Source organism: Rattus norvegicus, chromosome 4 (genome assembly GCF_036323735.1).
Source record: "Rattus norvegicus strain BN/NHsdMcwi chromosome 4, GRCr8, whole genome shotgun sequence".
Taxonomy (NCBI): domain Eukaryota; kingdom Metazoa; phylum Chordata; class Mammalia; order Rodentia; family Muridae; genus Rattus; species Rattus norvegicus.
Genome location: NC_086022.1, coordinates 68,185,640 through 68,206,762, shown reverse-complemented (window position 1 = coordinate 68,206,762; position 21,123 = coordinate 68,185,640). Strand labels below are relative to the sequence as shown.

Genomic DNA, 21,123 nt, shown 5'->3' with positions numbered 1-21,123 from the left:
ATTTAGCGAGCTTGCATTCTAGGACTGTACCCACTCAAGCACATACCTCCCAGTACACCTGTTACTGCCTCCTGACTGCCAATGGCTTGGAGGTCCACCACGAGCTTTCTCTACTCCCTGAGTCCTCCTGTGCTGTTCCAGAACAGAACTCAGTTGTCTGGTGGCAAAGCAAGTTTGAAGAATTCTTTTTGTATACATCAAAACTGGTGGTGTTTGCAAATTGTTTAGGAAAGCATGAGCAGGCTGTGACTTTCTTTATTATTATACTATGCTCAAGTACAGTATTAAGACTCTCAACCTCTGCTGACAGTGGAACATTTAAACCCAAGCTAACCCAATAACACAAGACACAAGAGTGTATTTACATTCCTCTTTATTTAATACAACAAACACATAACAGATACAAAAAGAAAAAAAATCACTCATGTAAAAGGTCCTGTCAATGAGGATCAACAGGAAATGTGTACTGGATCAAATAAGGCTCTCATTTCAAAATGGGTTTGCTAGCTACACCTGGAATATGAACGAGGCTGTCGCAAAGCACAATGAACACAGAAATCCTTGCACTGAGGAGTGCATCATGGGGCCAGTTTAATAAGTTCTCAGATGCCTGTCTGGGGATTTCCAAACTCTACCAGCGGTCCTATGGAATGCCAGGCTCTCTTGTTGCACTTATTTACTTATTTGTTTATTTAAATCTGCCTCTTAGGAAAGTTATAAGAGCTCTAAAACCAGGAATCCTCAAAGTGTGGAAGCTTTAACACCAGCGTTCAAAGAAAGCTGGAACTAGACCAAGAACTCAAAGGCAATATGGCCGTAGGAGAAGAGTTTAGCTCCTGACTTCCAGTTTGCTAGTACTATGTGGACAGACCACAGGATGGCAGAATGAAGGGCCTCCTCCTTGCTCATTGCAGGGTCAACAACAGCAGTCTGTCCATATTCCTGCTGAGCTGAACTAGAAATTCAACAAGCACCAGTTTGTCTCAAAAGAGCCTTACACACACGTGCGCGCGCACACATACACATTCACACAAACATACACACATCATCACCACCCCCTTTTATTAAATTTATTTATTTATTTATTGTTTACTAAAATAATACAAAAAAGGGAGACAGGTATATTTACAAAACTCCATGGCTGGTACAGTACATAATTATTAAGACACACTAAATGCTACAATCTTTCAGGTCCTGAGATTATTACAAATACCAACTCAAAGCTGTGTTCAGGTCCAGTTTTAGAGGGAAAAAAATCCCAAAGTATTAAGTCACACACTTATTTGAAGTACAGCATATATTCCTTCAAGTTAGCAAACACACCTTCCTACAAGCAGACGCAACACAGTAATTAGGGCCTTTCCCCTAAAGGACCATCAACTGAGTCCTCAGGCTCCTATCTTGGAGACTGGCTTGCAAACTTGGTAGCATCTGTGTAGGGTGACGGTCACTGAAGAGGAGGAGCTGTTCCCTTATGGGAAGTGGCTTTGCGGGGTGGACACTCACTGAATAAAGAATTGTTTTTTCTTCTGCTACTAAACAAAAGTCTCCCCTTACCTAAACTTTTATCCTAGGGTTAGAAATCTGTGCTTAACCAGACTCATGTTTTCCAGTTACAGTAAATAGGTCTGCAGTTCCATGGTAAGTCTTACAATCATAAATAAACCTTGCTCAAAGTAGAGAGAGAAAACTCCCATCTCTTGAGTCACCTTGGTTAGACTTAAGTTCATTATTTGGGACATGAAATTTACCAGCCAGAGATTTCTCTTCCTGTCCTTGAAATCTGACACATTTAACAAGACAAGAGACACCATGGGGAGGAACAAACTAGCACACTCTTCTCCAAGAACAGTTTAGCACGACAGCATTTTCTAGAATAAGATAGTCTTTCAAAGACAGCTGACAATAGGTCACTGAAAAGCTTGGCTCTCTTCCTTGAAAGCCGTGTGGGAGGAAAACCAGTCTTTACTGGGAGAGGACCCCTGATGACCACATGTCAAAGTACATACAATCTGTTATGGAGTCAGAGCCAAAATGTCAAGAAAGCTGACCAAGGCTGGGTTAACTTTCTATTTAAAACAAATACCTTTGTCAACTGACAAAAATATATTTTCCTTTTTATGTTACTACCCAAAATTGGGCAAATCCTTGGTAACTTTGTCAGTGAATTTTCTGATAGGGCATAATGTTTCTGTAAACAGTAGAGGCAAGCAAAACAGAGGAAAGACTATGGTTGTAAGTACAGAAAATACAATATGGTGATGAAATTTTAAGCACAGACTTTCACATACACACATACACACAGTGGCTAGTCTTGGTTGCTGTTGACTCCTAAATGGAGTTTGAGGATAGATGGGGCCGCTGACTCCTGTGTTATCTCAGGTAAATAATCTTAACTCTATTCCAACCAGAGCTCTATTACTATTAACAAGCATCTAACAACCAGACTCAGAAAAAAACAAAACAAAAAAAAAAAAAAACCAGAATACTGTAGCAAAGTGGGGGCAAGTAATAGTTTCTGAGGTACCAAAAACTGGGACTAAGGATTCAATGATCTGGTTGGCTCAGACCTTGGCAAAAGAGCTCTGTTGTAGGAAGGTATGAAAACAGGCAAGGCAAGCTGTTATGAGCCCCTAATGAAAGTCTGTATTTTTTCTGAAGAATCTTGGAAGATACTGGTATTAGCAGATTATGTAAAAGTGAGATCTATTTATTGTTACTCTGCACTACTGTGTGTGGACCCCCAGCCCATGCATATGCTGGGTAAGAGATACACTCTCAGCCTATGAAACCTATTTTTTTAAAAATCTATTTTTTAATATAAATGAAGAGAGAAAAAAATTTGCAGTCATCAGTGACACCCCCCCCCCCAAGTTCTAGACTATGTATAGAACCTTAATTTGTACCATAAAGACTTCAAACCGTGTCACTAATTTGGGCAGCAGTGTCAAAGTATACAAAGTTTGAATACTAACTGCTATGAAATGGAAATACATAGGAAAGACAGACAAGTAGAAACAGCACAACACAAGGAAATCAGAAACAGCTGCATTAAAGCAAATGGTCCTTTGAGTGTGCATAAGAAATGTGTCATTTAGCATCAGGCCAGTCAAAGGTATTTCCACTAAACTCTAAAGATAATAATCTATGCCGGTATTCTCCACTAAGAGGTAAACTACCCCCTATACTATCTTTGCAGTTGATGGGACTGAGGACAGATGGCAAAGTGAGGGAGAAGAGAATGTAGAAACAGTTTACCTTTTCTCCCTAGATCTAACAACAGGCAACTTACACTGTAGTGGAGCAAGTGGTAACTTAAGAGCTCACACCAAAGACTGAATGAAGACTGAAAGAAATGAAGAAAAAATTCAACATTAATATTCAAAGCTGTTTTTAATCAGAGCCCAAAGCGGGTCTCGGCATTACAATGAGGTGACTTTATCACAAAAGCTCAAACGCGTTCCCAACATCAATTCTAGGTCTGCACCGGCAAAAGGATCTTCAGCTAGTGTTTTATGGAAAGTTCCCATTTTAGGGCAGAGGAACACAGATGATTATCTATTTTAGGCTTCTGCTACTCTTCCCCAGAGGAAACACACACACACAACAAAAACCCTAAATCTTATTACTTTGGGTGGAAATCCTAACATTTGTTATTGAAGAATGAGTAAGAATATAATGTGGAAATGAAGAGTGTGCTTATCTGCATAGCTGATATTTAGAGGCTACTGGAAAGAAAAAAAATTAAACAAAAATCCCCAAAGTGATTTTAGAAAAAGAACTAGAGAATGACTAGGTCTGAGCCAGTTCTGGGTCAGCCCAGATGTGCTGGCTGCTTCAGCCTAGTGCTACCTGCTAACTCATTGAGCTGGGCAACTAAGTGTTCCTCAACACCCTACATTCCACTCTCTTTCTGACCCTGAATATGAGCTGGAATTTAAACTCACCCATACACACTCTCTCACATACACTATTCAGCCCTAGCAAAACCTGTAGCATCCATTTGTCCCTGTTGTTACTGCTTTAAAGAGAAAAGTGTCATGCATTGCTACTTAGTGTGCATGAATGGAGGGTGAGATAAAATGATCCTAACCTCCTCCCGGGAGCTAGGGAGATCCTATTTCCTTCTATCCAGATCATCTTTACCTCTGCCCTGGCTAGGGAGTGAACCCTGCCTTTCTCCCTCCTATTTTCCTACAACCTGAGCAGCTGACAGCTCTGACTGAAAAAGCAGGAAATACAAAGGTAAAGGAATGTACAGCTGCCCAAGGGTAGGCCTGCCCCACCCACAGGGAAAGGTGGATAGCCCTACTGATGCAGGAGTAGTACTCAGCGTCTGTTTACTCTTAGAAAAGTAAAAAATTACTTTCCCATCATCAGGCAAATACTGCAAGGAAATTAGATTCAGAAGGTAGACAAGGGAGGCTATAAACTTTCAGGATCATTTATCCATAATTCAAGCTTTATCTAACTTTACTTCACAACCTTTGCAAACATTACACAATCGCATCATAAAAGCTTTACAACAGTCTATTGGTAATTAGGAAACTTAGTGTTCATCCCCCTTTGATTTAATCTGAAACTAATAATTATACCACACAACAAATATGGTACATTTAAATATCAAATATACATCTAAATTAAAATTCCAGTGATTTTTTTTAACTTAAAGACCATAGGGTGCTCTTTATATCCACTATAAGGAAAACATTTGTTTTCTCAACCTCTGCAAGAAGATAATACTATAATTATATAGAATGTTTTAGAAAAACAAAATATTTTTGAAATAGTAAAGTCTCTGATATCCCTGGGAGGTAGGTGATTATTATTATACCCAACTGTCTTATGGGTAATCTGAGGCACGAAGGTTAAATGACTTCCCCCTAGATAAAGTAGTTTAGGAATTAACACACACTACTGATCCTAAGCTGGCTGACAACAGCTTTGCTACCAGGAACCTCTTTTTTTTTAGCCACAAGTATCCTTTTCCAACTAAAATTTTACTTAAAAGGCGGTCCTTTCTAGATATATAGAGGATCAGTTCAACTTAGTCTCTTTCAACATTGGTCACATCTATAGAAAACAAACAAAACAAAACAACCCCCCCCCTTAAGGTCTTAGATACTGAAAGTTATGTTATTTTGCTCAAGAAAGACAATCATGAAATCAAAACAAAATCTGATCACCTGACAATAAACAGATTGAAAATTTCTCAAGTATGTCCAGATTCTATGAGTGTTTCCTCATTGTCTAAAATCTAAGTTTATTGAAGTTTCAGCTATATAATTTCAAGATCATTCTCTAGAAGAAAATATCTTTTAATATTGACATGAGTGTCAACTTCCTTCAAAGTGTATTCAGATACCATTCCGTGGTTCTAGCTCTAGCCTGTACTGAATCTTGTCTGCATAGGGCACCATATCAGCTTGACCAACAAGATACTCTTGTTTTTCTGATGCTTTCTCATACACTACTTCTGCAGGATTTGAGGGGTAGAGAGAAGTGGATTACATCCAGAAATAGTCAATGAGTCCACCGAGTTTATTATGTTTGCAATAACCAACACATATGTTTTATATAGAATGCCCTATATATATACACACACATATATATATTAACTTCTACAGATATTCAGAAAGGGAAGCTAGCATCATGTGCAAAGACTACTTCCCAATCTGCCCATCTGAATCAACGCAAAGCAATGGAATAAACAAGGCAGATGTTCTGAAATGTCAAACGGGCAGTGCTTTAGAAAGATTGCCACGGAGCAGCTGCCCCTGGTTCTATACACACTGTGCATCTCACATTTGTGTCCACATACACAGAGCAGATGGAAGAGTTACTACATGACATGATTCTGGCAAGTCTGAGATTCTTTCTCCTGAATCCCTGACTTAATCAGTCTGTACTGGAGGGTGTCTGAAAGTTTTAAAGTGGAGAAAAAGAAAGAAATAAAAGGCACTTAACAAAGACAAAGGCCTGAATTGAGCATGGTTTAGAGGAGTAATATAAGCATTTTACCAGAGATAAGAACTTATTTACAACAATTTAAACTTTTCCCTTAAAACTTTATAAAATAAAATTGCATAACATGTTTGTGATCATTTATCTACTACTGTACTTTTCTCTGCTTTGTTTTTACAAAACCAAAAGCACCCCCAAAGCAAAACCAAACAGTAAGTTGCCCATGCACACCTGGAAGTAAAAGTGCCCTTCAGAGAACGTGAGTCAGCAGAAGCACCGTGCTGAAGCTCAGGGCGGTTCTCAAGTCTGGTCTGGATTATAGACTTTTCTTCTATTTTCAATTTGAAAAATAAAACAAAACAAAAACCAACAAAGGATGCAAATTCAAAACCTATATAATAATAACACAACAAGGACCCGTGTGCTTTTATAGTACACTCCTAAAATAAAGTACCCTAGTTCTTCTACACAGGGGTCAAAGGACAGGACAAAATCTCCTACCAGTAAAGCAGTTAAAGTCAACCAACACAGGCAACACAGTTCATCTTCCAAATGTAGCAGCAAGTAGGACAGACAATGAGTTCTAGAGGCCTTCCCAAAGGACAGAGTTCTCACAGCCAATGGCAGTCGCAATAACACAGAATTTTCATTCAGAAAGTCTTGAACCAAGTAGAGGTGGGGAGGGTTGTGGGAGAGGGTAACCAGAGGAGAGAGAATAGGGGTGCCTACCCTTTCCATCTCTGCATAGTAAACAATTTAGATCTGCTTTGGGAAAAAATATCCTGGATTAAGATCACTTTCAATAAGCTGTTTCCAAGCAGGTGTCAAACCCACAGTCTTCATACAGGTATATGCCCGGTTCTTTCCCCAGTGTTGGGACCCAAATAAGCTTTATTTGGTGTCTATGACACAAAACAATATAATTTGGGCTAATAACATCCATCAAAGGGGTGGAGGGCATGAATGAATGTACTAATTGAATCTTCTTGATTTCTTCAACGTATCAGGACTTTGTTATTATAGATTAACTTGGCTTCTTTTCCCCAAATCTTTTCTCCAGATTGTTTTAAAATCATGATTTCTCATTCTTTGTTCTCAGAAGCATGAGAAGAATTGTAATTTAATTTTAATAGGAATTATTGCTTGCATTTATTTTGGAGTCCACCTGTGGTGCAGCATTGCTGCCCGCAGACGGCTCTGCTGACTGTTATTGCTTATGAATACTGAGGATCGCCTTGTCCATACAGTGACAGCTCACACATCAGTGAAGGCAGTTTCAATATAAGACAGCTGGAGACAGACGGTTTAATCTTCCTGAATCGAGTACCCCATTGAGTGGGGCCTAAGTGTGCTGATCTATTTCTGCATTTGGATGCTGCTAATGTCTTTAGCGACACACACTGCTCTACAGATACCCTTTCCAGCTACTCACCATTTAAAAATAACATAATCTGACTTTAAGTGCAAAAATACAGTATGAATTCCAAATCTCTGTTAAAAAATAACCAACTTATATGCTTGTTTAGTAATAAAAACTGTAAAGACAGGTAACCATAAAGTATGGACACCATTTTCAATGTTATGATACAGAGAGAAATGTATGTACATTTAGAAAGGACTTTGATTCATTTGTCTACCATGAAAGGGTTGCTGGAGTGGGATCTGGCAGCAGTCCTTAGGAGTCAAGACCAGCAGGAACAGCATATACTTTACATATAGATTCTCAGAGCCCAGGGTAATTTTACAAAATGACATGGGAAAGAGAATTACAAATTTTGTTTTTCTCTAAGGATGGCAAAGAACCACCAACGGTCTTCATATAGCATGGTTCAGAATCGATGGGTTTACGAACCTACGATTATTGTTTGACTTTTAGTAGTGATTAATTTATATGAATGTGTATGTGTACGCAAATACACAAAAACACAAGTATCAGCAAGGAGACACTAATACACACGGACTTCTCTCTGGGTAGAGAAAATGAAGCACAAGGCTCCCTTCCTCAACAGACACTCCAGCACAACAACCCATGAAGTACAAGCAGGCCTGTGAAAGGAAGTTACCTGGTGCTGGTATAAGCCAAGAGCTGAGCAAGTTTCTCTAAGAGACCTTTCAAATGAACCTTAATTCAAGTCAAACCTCTCTGCAATATCTCAGTATCTTTCCAAACTATCTACTGGGGCTTACATATCCTCCATATTTGTTTAATTGGTAAAGTAAATTTCTACAGTCAAGAAATTATACCAATGATTCCTTTTCTTTTCTTTCCTTTTTTTTTTCTTTTTTTTTTTTTTTTTTTTTTTTTTTTTTGAGACAGGGTCTCATTGTTAGCCCAGTACAGACTTGCTGCTAAATATTCCAGGCTGGCCTCAAACCTGAGATCTTCCTGCCTCAGGTTCCTGAATGCTAGGACTATAAGCAAGAGCCACCATACCCAGCTTCAATAGTTCTTCTAAATAATCATCTTCCCTTACCATAACGAGTTCTTGGAACTAAAGCTTTCAACTCTTCACTGACTTTTTGCTATTAAGCATGCCATTGTGACTTTGAAGTCAAATTATAGGCATAAAAACTGGAGCAGGTCTGAGGTCGGTTATTATAGTCCTAGAGGCTTCTTGGGACTTTTGCTTATCAAAGGAAAATGGGGGCTGGTCAAAACTCTTATCTGAATAAACTTAATGATACAGGGTAGTATGTAATGAGATTATAAAAGCAATCTTGTTATTACCAGGCTAGTCTGTCACCATATATAAACTAAAGTTATACCACTCAGAGCTTATTCTTGGATATTCTGAAAATACTCAGAAGTTAAAATTCAATGGACACCACAAACCTGGCTGAGGCAAAATAAAATGTATCCCAAAAGAACTGTTTTTCCCTTCACACCCTTCATTGCCTCTATTTGCATATGGAAACTAGAATTAAAGAATCTTATAATCTGTACGCTGACTTGACTATTAACATTCTGAGTAAATTCTAGTAAAACTTTTTAAGATTCCAAATGCTCAAAACATACTACGCTGGATATGGGTCATAAAGCTTCATTGTGATAGTTATAAAAGGTCATCCCTTGTGCACATCTGTATTCCTACTGGAATTCATCCCTTTAAAAATACTTCAGAATGAAAAACGGTATACTATTTTATGTATATACATACATACATACGTACGTACGTACATACATATATATGTACATATATATATATGTGTGTGTGTGTGTGTGTGTGTGTATGTAATTTGTTTGACCCATGAAGAAACAGATGCTGTGCACACTCCTGTTTATATCAACAGCTCTAGTCACCTAAAGTACCATTAGTGAAAGAGCACTGTGCAGGGAGGGAACTGGGCATTTGCAGTTCTTGGCAGGCTGCAAGAGAGACAGCAGCAAAGCAGCAGCCCAACAACAAAGACCCATGTCAAGAGAAAATGCAAGCAGTCACTTCTGTGCATCAGGACTAGAAATAAATACTAACCAGTCAATAGCAGGCGACAAGTTACCTGCGGGAAGAGTTCAGTACTTACTTCTCAATGGACGATGAAACTGACCCTTTTATAAAAAGGGGATTATCTACATTTTGTTTCTTAAGAGCACAGGCTCACTTTCCTGACTTTAAAAATCTAGAAGCTATAGTACTATTATCACTGTGTCACAGCAACTCTGCTGAAGCATCTTCAGTCCGCTGACTTGCACAGGGAGCTGCTACATACTGGAGAAGATTCAAGTTTGCTCAGGACATTTGAGGGTACAGTACTCTTCGGCTACTGTCTGGAGAGCATCATGCGACTGTGGCAAATCTGTCCACTAAACAGACATGACTGATTCTCCTCAAACTGGGCTAATTCTACTTTTAGCTGCTTTTTCTATGCACTTATATGTAGAGTGTTCAGATCCGACCCCCAGGATGGATGGCCATTTACCCAAATCCACTCAACTCACTTCCTTCTTTTTTCTTTTTCTTTTTCTATAAAGTCAAATTTATACTTCTGTGGGTTTGACAGCTGAGTCTGTTTTAAGTAGGTTAACATGGGAATTTTGATTTTAAAAGACCAAAGGTCACTAACTTTGCACAGAAGCATTTCTTCCTCCTGCACTGGCTTTGCTCAAGTAACATACTCTTTCTTTTCCTTCTCTCCACAGTGCTTGGGACAAGAATGTAAACATCGACAGGAACAGCAGCCCTGTGACCACCAAGACTTCCCATCAGGTCGGCCACCTCCCAGCTAGCCAGCCACGTGGTTCCTCTCTCACTTGCTGCAAAGTCACTGAGGTTTCCGTGGTAATTTAGTGTCCCCTTTACTTTGGCCTCCATCTGAGAAAAGAAACATTAAATGAATATGCTTTGCATATTGTAAAAAAGAAAAAAAAAGCAAAAGCAAGAAGAATCAGTTTATTGTGACTTACATCTCTAAAAAGATAGCCTTTACTCCATAGTGATGGCATTACAGAAGTTGATTAAACCTAACAGGTAGAAAGGCAGTGGCTAAAAACTCTAGGAAAACTATCCCAGCAGGCATGTACTATTTTAAATAAATAGTTCAATGCTGGGTTCTCAAGGAATCAGATCACACAATGCCCACCTTAAAGGAACCTACTCCATCTTTTGATTTCTTTGGAAGACTAGGCCATTTTTATTTTCTTGTAAGTGGAATTAAATATTTTGCCATATGATATGTGATAATTCCCAAGTATTGTGAACACAGCACATTGGTTGTACACAAGATGTAGCTATGTCTCTTTGTTTAGGTCCTGGCCTTGTGCTGCCTATGGGCAGCTTAGTTTCCACATCTACCAGTGTGTCACTGCTGGCACACAATGTGTAACTATTCTATGTAACTCTCAGTCAAACACTTCTAAAAACATCGGAGGAAGAGAAGACAGGGTTCCCCATGCAAGAGCAGTACCCAACATCCACAACAGCAAGAGAACAGTCTCAGCTAATTTTCAGAGCCCTAGTAAGGAAAACAAAGACTCAGAGAAGCCAGGCCTGAAAGAAAATTACAAAGGAAGGAAATTCTTCACAAGAGGAGGAATCCTAAGGCACACGGCCATATCCACTCATGTCATATCCAAGTATCTTAAAAACATTAAAAAAAAAAAAAATCAAAACAGACTGCTTTGGAAGAAAAGCTGTATCAATGCTAATGATTATTTCAAAGTTGTATTAACAGTTCTAGAAATAACCAGGCTGTTTTCATTCACAATATATGTTTGTAGAGAGAAATGATTTGATCTATGGTATAACAAAATTATTAAAATGGTAAGGTACTATTAAAATAGGATTTTGTTCAAAGTAACAAAAAAGTTGTTTAATTACCAAAATAATTTAACTATCAAAATAAAGCAAGGTCCATTAACTGTATTGTGAAATTCTTTATAGCAGAGTTTGGTGCAGTATGGCCCATGGCTGAACTGAATCCAAATTCAAGTTTAATCAATTAACCATCTATTTTGTTAATATAGTTTTATATTGGAAGCCAACTTTACTTGATTATTTATAAGTCATTTGTGGCTCTTTTATATTACAATGATAAAGTTGGGTAGTTATAAAATGTTTATTATTATTTGTGCCACCCAGGTATGGTGGCAGCAGCATGCAATGAGTTCAAGGCTGGTATGATCTACAAAGCATATTTCAGGCCAGCCAGGTCCACACAGTGAGACCGTTTCAAAACACAAACCAACCAACCAACCAGCCAAAACAAAAAAGCAGGCTGGAGAGATGGCTCAGTGGTTAAGAGCACTGCCTGTTCTTCCAGAGGTCCTGAGTTCAATTCCCAGCAACCACATGGTGGCTCACAACCATCTGTAATGGGATCAGATGCCCTCTTCTGGTGTGTCTGAAGACAGCTACAGTGTACTCATATAAAAAAATAAATGAATCTCTAAAAAACAAAAAAAGCTTCCTTTTGGCCCCTGTTTTAGATTAAGATTAGGAGAATAAACAATGGGCTCTTACTGACACCCATTTACTAGATGAGTTATTTTTATTGAATTCCTATGTCTATTAGAAGCTTTTTTGTTTTGTTTTCAATGTGGAATAAGAGAAGTGATGCTGCAGATTTTCAAACTGAATCCAAACTCAAGTTGAATGCCTTATATTGTATTTTTAAGTGAACAGGTTTTTGTAAAGATTTATTTTATGCATATAAGTACATTGTAGCTGGGCTTCAGATCCCATTACAGGCGGTTGTGAAAGGAAACAGTTTTAAACTTAAATTTTAGTTATTTGGAAAAATAGTTAGATTTCCTTTTTCCTGTTCTGGGAGAGTGGTATTAACTAGATAAGTTAGTTTACATAGAGCTTGAGTCTTTTGAGCAACAAGAATCCTGTTTGTCAATTTCCTTGTCGGTGGTCACATTCACACCAGTCAGTAGAGCACATGTCTGCAACTGGATGGACCACACAACAGGAATACATTTAAACCAAATCAAATGCAGAGGAAGTAGATGGGGTTTACGTTCCTTCTCTCAGGGATGAGCCTTGAGTACCTGATCACGGGAATGACCACAGGATTAATGATAGCCTATTGCCTCAAGACTGTTGCATAACTCTAATTTCTGCCCTATGCTCAAGAGTAAACTGGTTTAAAAATAGTTTATTTTAGTTTTAATTTTATGTGTATGGGTGTGTGATAGTCTGTATATGCTTGGCTCAGGGAATGGCATTGTTGGGAGGTGTGGCCTTGTTGGAGTAGGTGCGGCCCTGTGGGTGTGGGCTTTAAAACCCTTGTTCTAGCTGCCTAGGAGCCAGTATTCTGCTAGCTGCCTTCAGATGAAGATGTAGAACTCTCAGCTCCTGCTGCACCATGTCTGTCTGGATGCTGCTGTGCTCCCACCTTGATGATAACGGATGGAACCTCTGAACCTGTAAGCCAACCCAATTAAATGTTGTTCTTTTAAGAGTTGCCTTGGTCATGGTGGCTGTTCACAGCAGTAAAACCTAGGACAGAAGTTGGTGTCAGGGACTGGTGTATTGCTATGATAGGCCTAACCATGTTTTTGTTTGGAAAAAATGTGGATTTGGAGACACTGGATTTGGAAAGCAGTGGAATGCTTTAAATGGGCAATCCTAGTAGGAATATGGAAGACTTCATTGCTGTGAAAGATTTGAACTGTGCAGACCTGGTCCAAGATGTTTTAGAAGATAATAATTTTAATCTGTGGCCTAAAAACTGTTTTTGTGGCTTTTTGGTTTAGAATGTGGCTGCTTTTTGCCTTCGTTTCAAGAGTCTACCTGAGGCTAAGGTGAAGAGATTTATATTAATTGCATTGACAAGGGAAGTGTCAGAAACACCCATCATAGACTTTGTTTTCTGGTTAAATCTCAAGAAGACCATATTAAACAAGTGTAGCAAGCTGAGAAAGGAAAAATAAAAAATATGGTTTGAATTTTAATGGGGCAGCAGGAAGTGAAATAGAGTTCTGTGTTCTAGGATATTGAATTGAATTAGGAAGTAGTGACTTTGGGGCAAGATTCCACACAGCTAAATTTAGGTCTGGGCATGGTAATACAAGTCTTTAATCCCAGGAGGCAAAGACAGATTTCTGAGTGGAAGGCCAGCCTAGAACACAGCAAGTTCTAGGTGAAGGAAAACTTAAATCCAGGGTTAGTGGACCACACCTTTAATCCCAGTGCTTAGGAGACGGGCATGCAGACCTCGAGTTCAAAGTCAGTCTATACAGCAAGTTCTAGGCCAGCTGAGCTTAGGCAGTGAAGGAGTTGGAAAACAGAAAGCTGGTGATAATGTAATAAAACACCTGGAAACAGCAGAATTCGACATCTTTGGACACATGGCTCTAGCTTTAGAGTCAGAATAGGAGGGACTACTGGGACAATTGATGCTGGGTAGCTGGAGCTAAGAAATTAATGGTGACTAAGAAGAGACCAGCATCACTGAGGTGAAATCTTCTGGGAAGTGTTTGCTGTGTTCCAAAGACAGCCAAGGTTGTAGCTTGTGCTGCAGCTGTACTTGGTAATGTGCAAGAATCACCCAGGTGGTACTGGTTTTGAAGGTACGAAGGGATCATGGAGAGCAGCTGAGGCTGGGCACTGTGAGAGGCCATGGAAGGCCATTGGTGAAGGTGTAGCCTCATCTGTAGTTGATGGCCCATGAATGAAGGAGTCATGCAAAGGAGTTGAGGCTTGGCACCAAGAAGAGAGCCTATGAGAGGCTATTGGTGAAGCCTAGTTGCAGTAGAAGACCCCAGTGTATTAGAGATGCCAGTACCATGGGATGATCACCAAGAACAGGAGCAGCAGTGGAGTGGATCAACCTGACCTTACAGTGCTATGGAGGGCAGAGCTGGAGAAGTGACCTAAGCCTTTTGGAGGAGCCCAGAAGATCACATGTGCATCCTAGACATTTAAACAAGAAGCTGTAACACTGAAATTGCCTTGGAGACCCCAAGATGTTCGAGATGTCAGAGCTGTGGGCTACCTGCTAAGGAAAGCTGCTAACAGGGAGTGGAACCAGCCCAGAAAAAGAAGTTTGTTGCAGTCAGCAAAGATGAAAAGGGAACTGGAGATCTGAAGACTGCTTTGATATCAGACATGGAGACACAAAGTTTGGAGTTTGCCCAGTTGGTTTCTTGTCTTGATTCAGGGATTACAGTTAAGTGATTGGATGGATCTCAGAAGGGACTTTTGAACTTTGGACTTTTAACATTGTTTCTTTCACATTGTAGCTGTCTTCAGACACACCAGAAGAGGGCATCAGATCCCACTACAGATGGTTGTGAGCCACCATGTGGTTGCTGGGAATTGAACTCAGGACCTCTGGAAGAGCAGTTAGTGCTCTTAACCACTGAGCCACCTCTCCAGTGCCCAACATTGTTGATGCTACTATAGACTATGGGGACTTGGGAAGTTGGACTAAATGTACTTTCTAAATTATGCTATGCTAGATATGGCCCCCATAGACTCATATGTTTGAACAAGCCCATGGAGGCCAGAGAGTGGAATGTGATGGCTTATATATGCTTGGCTCAGGGAGTGGCACTGTTGGGATGTGTGGCCTTGTTGGAGTAAGTGTGTCACTGTGGGTGTGGGCTTTAATAACCTTATCCTAGCTGCCTGGAAGCCAGTATTCTGCTAGCCGCCTTCAGATGAAGATGTAGAACTCTCAGCTCCTTCTGCACCATGTCTGCCTAGACACTGCCATGCTCCTGCCTTGATGATAATGGACTAAGCCTCTGATCCTGTAAGCCAGCCCCAATTAAATGTGGTCTTTATAAGAGTTGCCTTGGTCATGGTGTCTGTTCACAGCAGTAAAACCCTAACCAAGACATGTGTTTTGCCTGCATGTATGTATATGCAGCACGTGTGTGCCTGGAGGCCAGAAGAGAGTGTCATCTCTCCTGAAGTTACACTCTTATGAGTTGCTAGGAACTGAACTTGGGTCGGTTCTAAGAGCAGACTTTTAGCTGCTGAGCTCCTGACTGTGTGTGTGCAGCAATGTGCCTACCCATGTGTAGGTGGGAGCTGAGGACACTGTTGTGGAGTTGTTCTCATTTACCTCTTTTTGTGGGTTCTGGGGCCCGAATTCAAGTGCCTCCTTCACTTGCCTGCTGAGCCTTCTTCTCAGCATCTATGATTTTGGTTAATTATTTTATAAATTCATACTTAGGCAACACATTTATATAATAAAACCCTTCAAAAAAGTTTCCTCGGGTCTGGGACATGGCTCAGCAGTTAAGAGCATTAGCTGCTTTTACAGAACACCCGGGTTCAATTCCCAGCACCCATATGGCAGCTCACAACAGCCTGTAACTCCAGTTCCAGGCCAAACACCAAATGTACATTAAAACAAACAAACAGTTCAATACTTGCAGACAACAGAAACAAGGAGCCTGCTTACCATTAAATGCTTGCTGTAAGTGTGTAGGCAGAGGTGAGTGGGGAAGGGTTGCTGCGTGCTGAGTTCCTGGCTGTAAACTCTTTAGTAAATCTGAGAGGAAAATACAGTTGTTAGTAATTGTAAGCTGTGAGTCCCTCAGGTCAAACTTAGAAATAATGCCTTATCTAATACCAGTGTAAGCCCAAGCTCTAAGAGCTTTCTAACACTACAGCACACATATTTAAAAAGTTGACTTATGCAAATACAGTCTTGATTACGTCAAACTTTGACTTTCTCTTACATACTGCATTGCCTTGGAAATATGGCATTAGAGGGTTCATCTGCTCATTTAGAATAGAGCCCCACTTACTCTGAGTTAGGCCATGATGGAGAGCCGCTGAGGTAGATCCCGAGGTGGCTGTCACTCCAGCTGTGTCCGTTCCAAAGCCAAGAAGCTCCAAGGGAAACTGGAAGGGCATGGTCACTGGAACAAGGCCACCCAGCATCCCAAAGGGAGTCACAGTTTGATTTGTTACAGACAAAGGTGATGTCATGAGAGTCAGAGGTGAGGCATTAGCCAATAATGATGCTCCTGCTGTAGACTGTGTAGAAACCAGGGGTCAAAATAGATAAGAAATAAAGCATTGCACCTAAATTGAATAAACATATTCACGGATGCAAGACTGTCTCTTTATCCATTCTAACAAATCAGAAAGAAATTAAGACTGAGGTGAAAACAATAATCCAAAGAGTTATTCATAATGATTCTGAAAGTCTCAAGTGAATGTTTTTGCAGTACACAGCTCTTTTGTTGGCACGGTAGCCTGCTTCTTGGATGTTCAACGTCCATTCTTGTTTGTAAGCCTCAAAGTCCAAAACTTACATCTCCCCTTCTCTGCTTCTCCTTCCAAAACCAGTCAGGAGTCACTAGGAAGTAATTCCAGCCACTTCCACTGGGACTCTGAAGGCTCGCTCTTCTGGTACAAGGCCCCCACTGCTGTCCTCACCTACTGCCCCCTCATCCCAGCACCTGAACCCTCTGAAAGCTCGTCATCCTCGCTCTTACCCATGCTTCCCTAGAGCTGATAACTGCCCTACCTACACCACGGGCTCCAACTGTAGGATAGACAGTGCCTCTCCATCCCCTACCCCCAGACTCTTTTTCTTTCTATATCTCCACTGTTATTTCAAGTTTTCCCCCATCTCCCAGTAATAATCTGGTATCATTTGTATCTTTTAAAAAATCTTACTGAAGGATAGCCTCCTCCATTTTCCACAGTCTAGTTTCTCCAGAACTGCTGAAAGCTGGTTCCCATTGCTCTGCTTTTCTGAATTTAGACTAAGAGTAAGCGTCTCCTCATGGGTTGGTGGTGGTATATGCTTTTAATCCCAGCACTTGGGAGGCAGAGCCAGGTGGATCTCTGTGAAACTGAGGCCGTTTGGTTTACATAGCAATTTTCAGGCCAGCCAGAACTTCCAAAAAGCTTTTTAAGTTGATAATACATATTAGCTATTGTTGATTTTGTGTGCTTACTTCTAACTAAAATACCTCATCAATTAAGAGTTATGTTTGTTTCAAGCAGGGTCTCTGTGTAGCCCAGGCTGGCCTGGAACTCATTATAAAACACAAACCAACCTTGAAATCTGAAAGCCTCAACGTCTTTAAGTACTGTGATTACAGGAATGCTTCAGACACCAACATGCCTTACCAGGGCTGAAGGTTTTATTTCTTAATGTGTTAAGAAATATATGTAACTTTCCCATACACGTGTGGCATATTCACACTATTTATACATTTCAGGGTTCATACTCTTACTGAACAGAAGTGAGATTATCTGCAGAAGCCATCTCGTTTTGCTTTCACTCCCCCATTCCCTTCTCTCGTTTGTTACTGAGGAGATTTAGAAGTGCAGTTCTGACCTGACATCTCGGGTTTAATCCTGTGAATCAGAGTTTAGAGAGTAACACGCCATGGGTTTCCAACACTTGACCTGTTCAAACCTAGAACCATGTGGTCCACCATGCCCTGCCCTCAGCAAGCATTTCTCTTTCAGGTGTTGGGACTATGCTCTGAGTCTTCCGTCTTCAAAACTGAATGGCAGTGTCCTCCTCACCCAACTTTCTCCTTATACCTAATTCTCAACACTGTTAAGTGACACTTTAAAAAGTGGCCAGCCTTTTTCTTTACTATGCTGATTCTGATACACAGTGAGTATATTTATGAAAAACTACCCAATTAGAAATAATAGCTTTTTAAAGCAACTAGGATAAAAAGGATCCAGTACCAGTTTAAAAATAAGCAATAATGGTCCTTCATTTTAAATATTAAATCTATTGTAGTCTCAAGGTAGTCTCCAAGGCTGTGTCCTGAATGGACTCCCTCAGTGAAAACAGTAAATACTGCAAATGAGTTAACCCTTTTAAAGTCTTTCTGCAAGAATCTAAATTAAGCATTACAACATAGAAGATAAATTGAGACAAGTTCCTATTTTTAAAAATAACGAATTAATCAGCAATTAAAAAAATGTTATGGGCTGGAGAGATGGCTCAGTGGTTAAGAGCCCCGACTGCTCTTCCAGAGGTCATGAGTGCAATTCCCAGCAACCACATGGTGACTCACAGCCATCTGTAATGGGATCTGATGCCCTCTTCTGGTGTGTCTGAAGACAGCTATAGTGTACTCATATACATAAAATAAATCTTTAGAAAAATGTTACAACTAATGTTTCCATTAGTTGTAAGGATTTTCCACCTGATTTTGTTTATGGAACTGGAATGTCAGGTGACCTCAATGTTATACTGACATGTAGAAGTTTCTTTAAGGGGCACTTTAGGAAGTAGAAAATCTCAACGTTTATAACATTTGGGAGCACAGAAAACCTGTTAACATTATCTAGATAAGCAGGATATATAGTGTCCACAATCAGACATGTTTTCTAAACTTTCTCCATTTTGAGAAAAAATATGAATGGAAACTGCTTTTCTCAGGTAGACACCTGTTCTTACAAAGTTATGCATTCTGTTGGGTAAGACAGCTGTTTCCCACTCATCCAGAATAATATTCTGAAATGTAGCCATACCGTTTTTCTTAGTTAAGACCTTTTACCAGCGTCCCTTCCATACATTGTAAATCCCAAATCCTACCAGGTTCCCTTGACATAGTGTGGGTCTCACCCCATACTTTGCTCACACAGCACACTGAGGGTTCTTTCACTTGGCATTTTTACACTGCTGTTTCCTCTAGCCCATACTGATTTCCCATCTTTTCTACACATGGCTGTGCCCTGTTCCTCCAACTCTCAGGTCAAATTCAATAGTATTTCCTTTAACAGGCCTTCTATAGTCTATGATCTTACCAACAACCAATTTTTAACAATCTTTTCATAGCAGATGCTTTCTTTTTTTAGATAAACTTGTGCTTATCACCTGGTTCCCCAGCACAGGGAAGAGAGCTTGGCACATAGTACTCACATAGTACTCAAGTTTGCTTACTGAATGATGCCTTCTAGAATAATAAAGAGACAAATATGGGGTCATACAAAGTCATAGGTTGGAGGTCAAGAAAGGGGAAGAACGTTCTGGAAGGAAAGTTATTAAGTAGAAAGCAGACAGAATTAGTATTAAGCTTTGACCTGCCACCCTTTGTTAAATGACCTATCTTTTCATCGTGCTTCAGATAGCCCTGCAGATGCCTTGTAGACAGGAGGTGCAACTGCAAGAGCAACAGGCCCCAAATTTACTCCCTCATCAAGGAACGTCTTCTTTCAGCACCTGCGTTCAGTAGGCAGCTGGAGGCCACAAGCAGCTGACAACACTAGAGACAGTCTACTGCACAACAACTACTTGGCTGCAGAGGGTACGTGATGCTAATAAACTGCTGACTTTTTCCTGAGTCGAACCATTGAGAGAGAGAGAAAAACAGATCAAAGAGGGAGGGCATCTTGGGGTTTCTGTGTTGTAAAGCCACTTGGGAGTGGAAGAATAGGAGGAAGGAACTTGTCTTGAGCACAGATTTTGTCATACAGACTTCTTGCTGACAGATCAGTTATTCTTAAGATAGTGAATGGCTTCCTTTGGGGCAATGATAGTCAAATACAAGGTCAGACAGATTTCAGAGGTGGAAAAAAGTGAAGGACAATTTAACAAGATACCTGAAGGCGATGAAGTAAACAACAATACACAAAACCAATTTAAGTGTAAAAAACTCCCCTAGCATTTTATAATAAAGAAACGAAGCTGTAACCCTGATAATACAGCAAAGACAATACTTATGTCATAGAGATTTAACCAAAATTTGATCACTGTTTCAGCAAAACGGTAAAGCTATAAGAGAACCGAAATTCTTATTTTTATAATGGAAATCACAAGAGAACCAATATGGTAACATTTATAAAAATTAAGTGGGTCATTCATTCACTCATTCACTTCTTCTTGTACAAGGTCTCACTATGCTCACTATGCAGCCTTGCCTGGTCTGAATTCAATGAAGACCAGGTTGATCTCGAAGTCAAGATGTCCTGCCTCTGCCTGGGAATAAGGTGAGCCACACCTGGTTGCCATTCACTCTTCTTTCAAGCTGGGCACAGTGATGCATGCCTATGACACCAGCACACAGGAAGCAGTGGCCTTCTGGAAGGCCTTGTCTCAGAAAAAGTGAGACTGTGGGTGGTAAGGAGGAGAGAGTGGACCAGGAACTACTTACTACTTTTGTTGGAATTTCATTTTGTTCTGTGATCAAATTAAAGGTTAACTTTAGTAAGTCACTTCTTTAGCAAATATGAAGAGTAATAAAGGCTAATTCCCAGACCTTTTCTATAATTAACAATTTTAAAAATAATCTCCATAATCAGAGAATTTGACTTTTGTTATTTACCTCTCTACCCTTTGTCTTTAACCCTTTCCTTGAGGAAAGGTCTTACTATCTTGCCTAGGCTGGTCTTGAACTTATGGGCTCAAGTGATCCTTTTGCCTCAGTGCTGGCATATAGGTGAAGAACACCTCACTCAGCTTTATTATGATGAAAACAATTTTTTTTTTGTTTTACAAAGACAAAACATCAATATGGATATGAACCAGTGAAGTGCCAGTAAATTGAATTTGTTCTACATTAGTATTCCTGGAGAATGATGTAAGTTGAAGAATAACTTGGTATTATTAAATGTGTACACAACACCAAGTCTTCAACACTATACTGAACTGCATGAAGCCTCTACAAATAGCAAGGGGAAAATTCATTAAATTACCATTCCACAGACTAGGAAGCAACAAGAACTTAAAGCATTAACTTAAAGAACTCATTTCACAGATGAGTCACATTCGCAA

General features: G+C 39.9%; 1 protein-coding gene across 8 annotated transcripts in view; it reads right to left on the bottom strand.

Annotated features, from left to right (window-relative positions):
• The window catches only part of Ubn2 (ubinuclein 2), an 87,975-nt gene that overhangs the window by 11,709 nt on the left and 55,143 nt on the right, over positions 1–21,123 (bottom strand). For 5 of the 8 annotated variants that reach the window (XM_006236306.5, XM_006236307.5, XM_006236308.5 and 2 more), the window contains 3 exons: positions 16,172–16,403; positions 15,823–15,912; positions 357–10,274 (listed from right to left, as the gene is read on the bottom strand). The exons of 2 other annotated variants lie outside the window; for them this stretch is intronic. In XM_006236306.5, coding sequence (XP_006236368.1) covers positions 10,225–10,274; positions 15,823–15,912; positions 16,172–16,403 — 372 coding nt within the window. In that variant the 3' untranslated portion in view covers positions 357–10,224. Of the gene's footprint in view, positions 1–356; positions 10,275–15,822; positions 15,913–16,171; positions 16,404–21,123 lie in introns of those variants that run through there. One more of the 8 variants, NM_001134553.1, reaches the window with a different exon arrangement.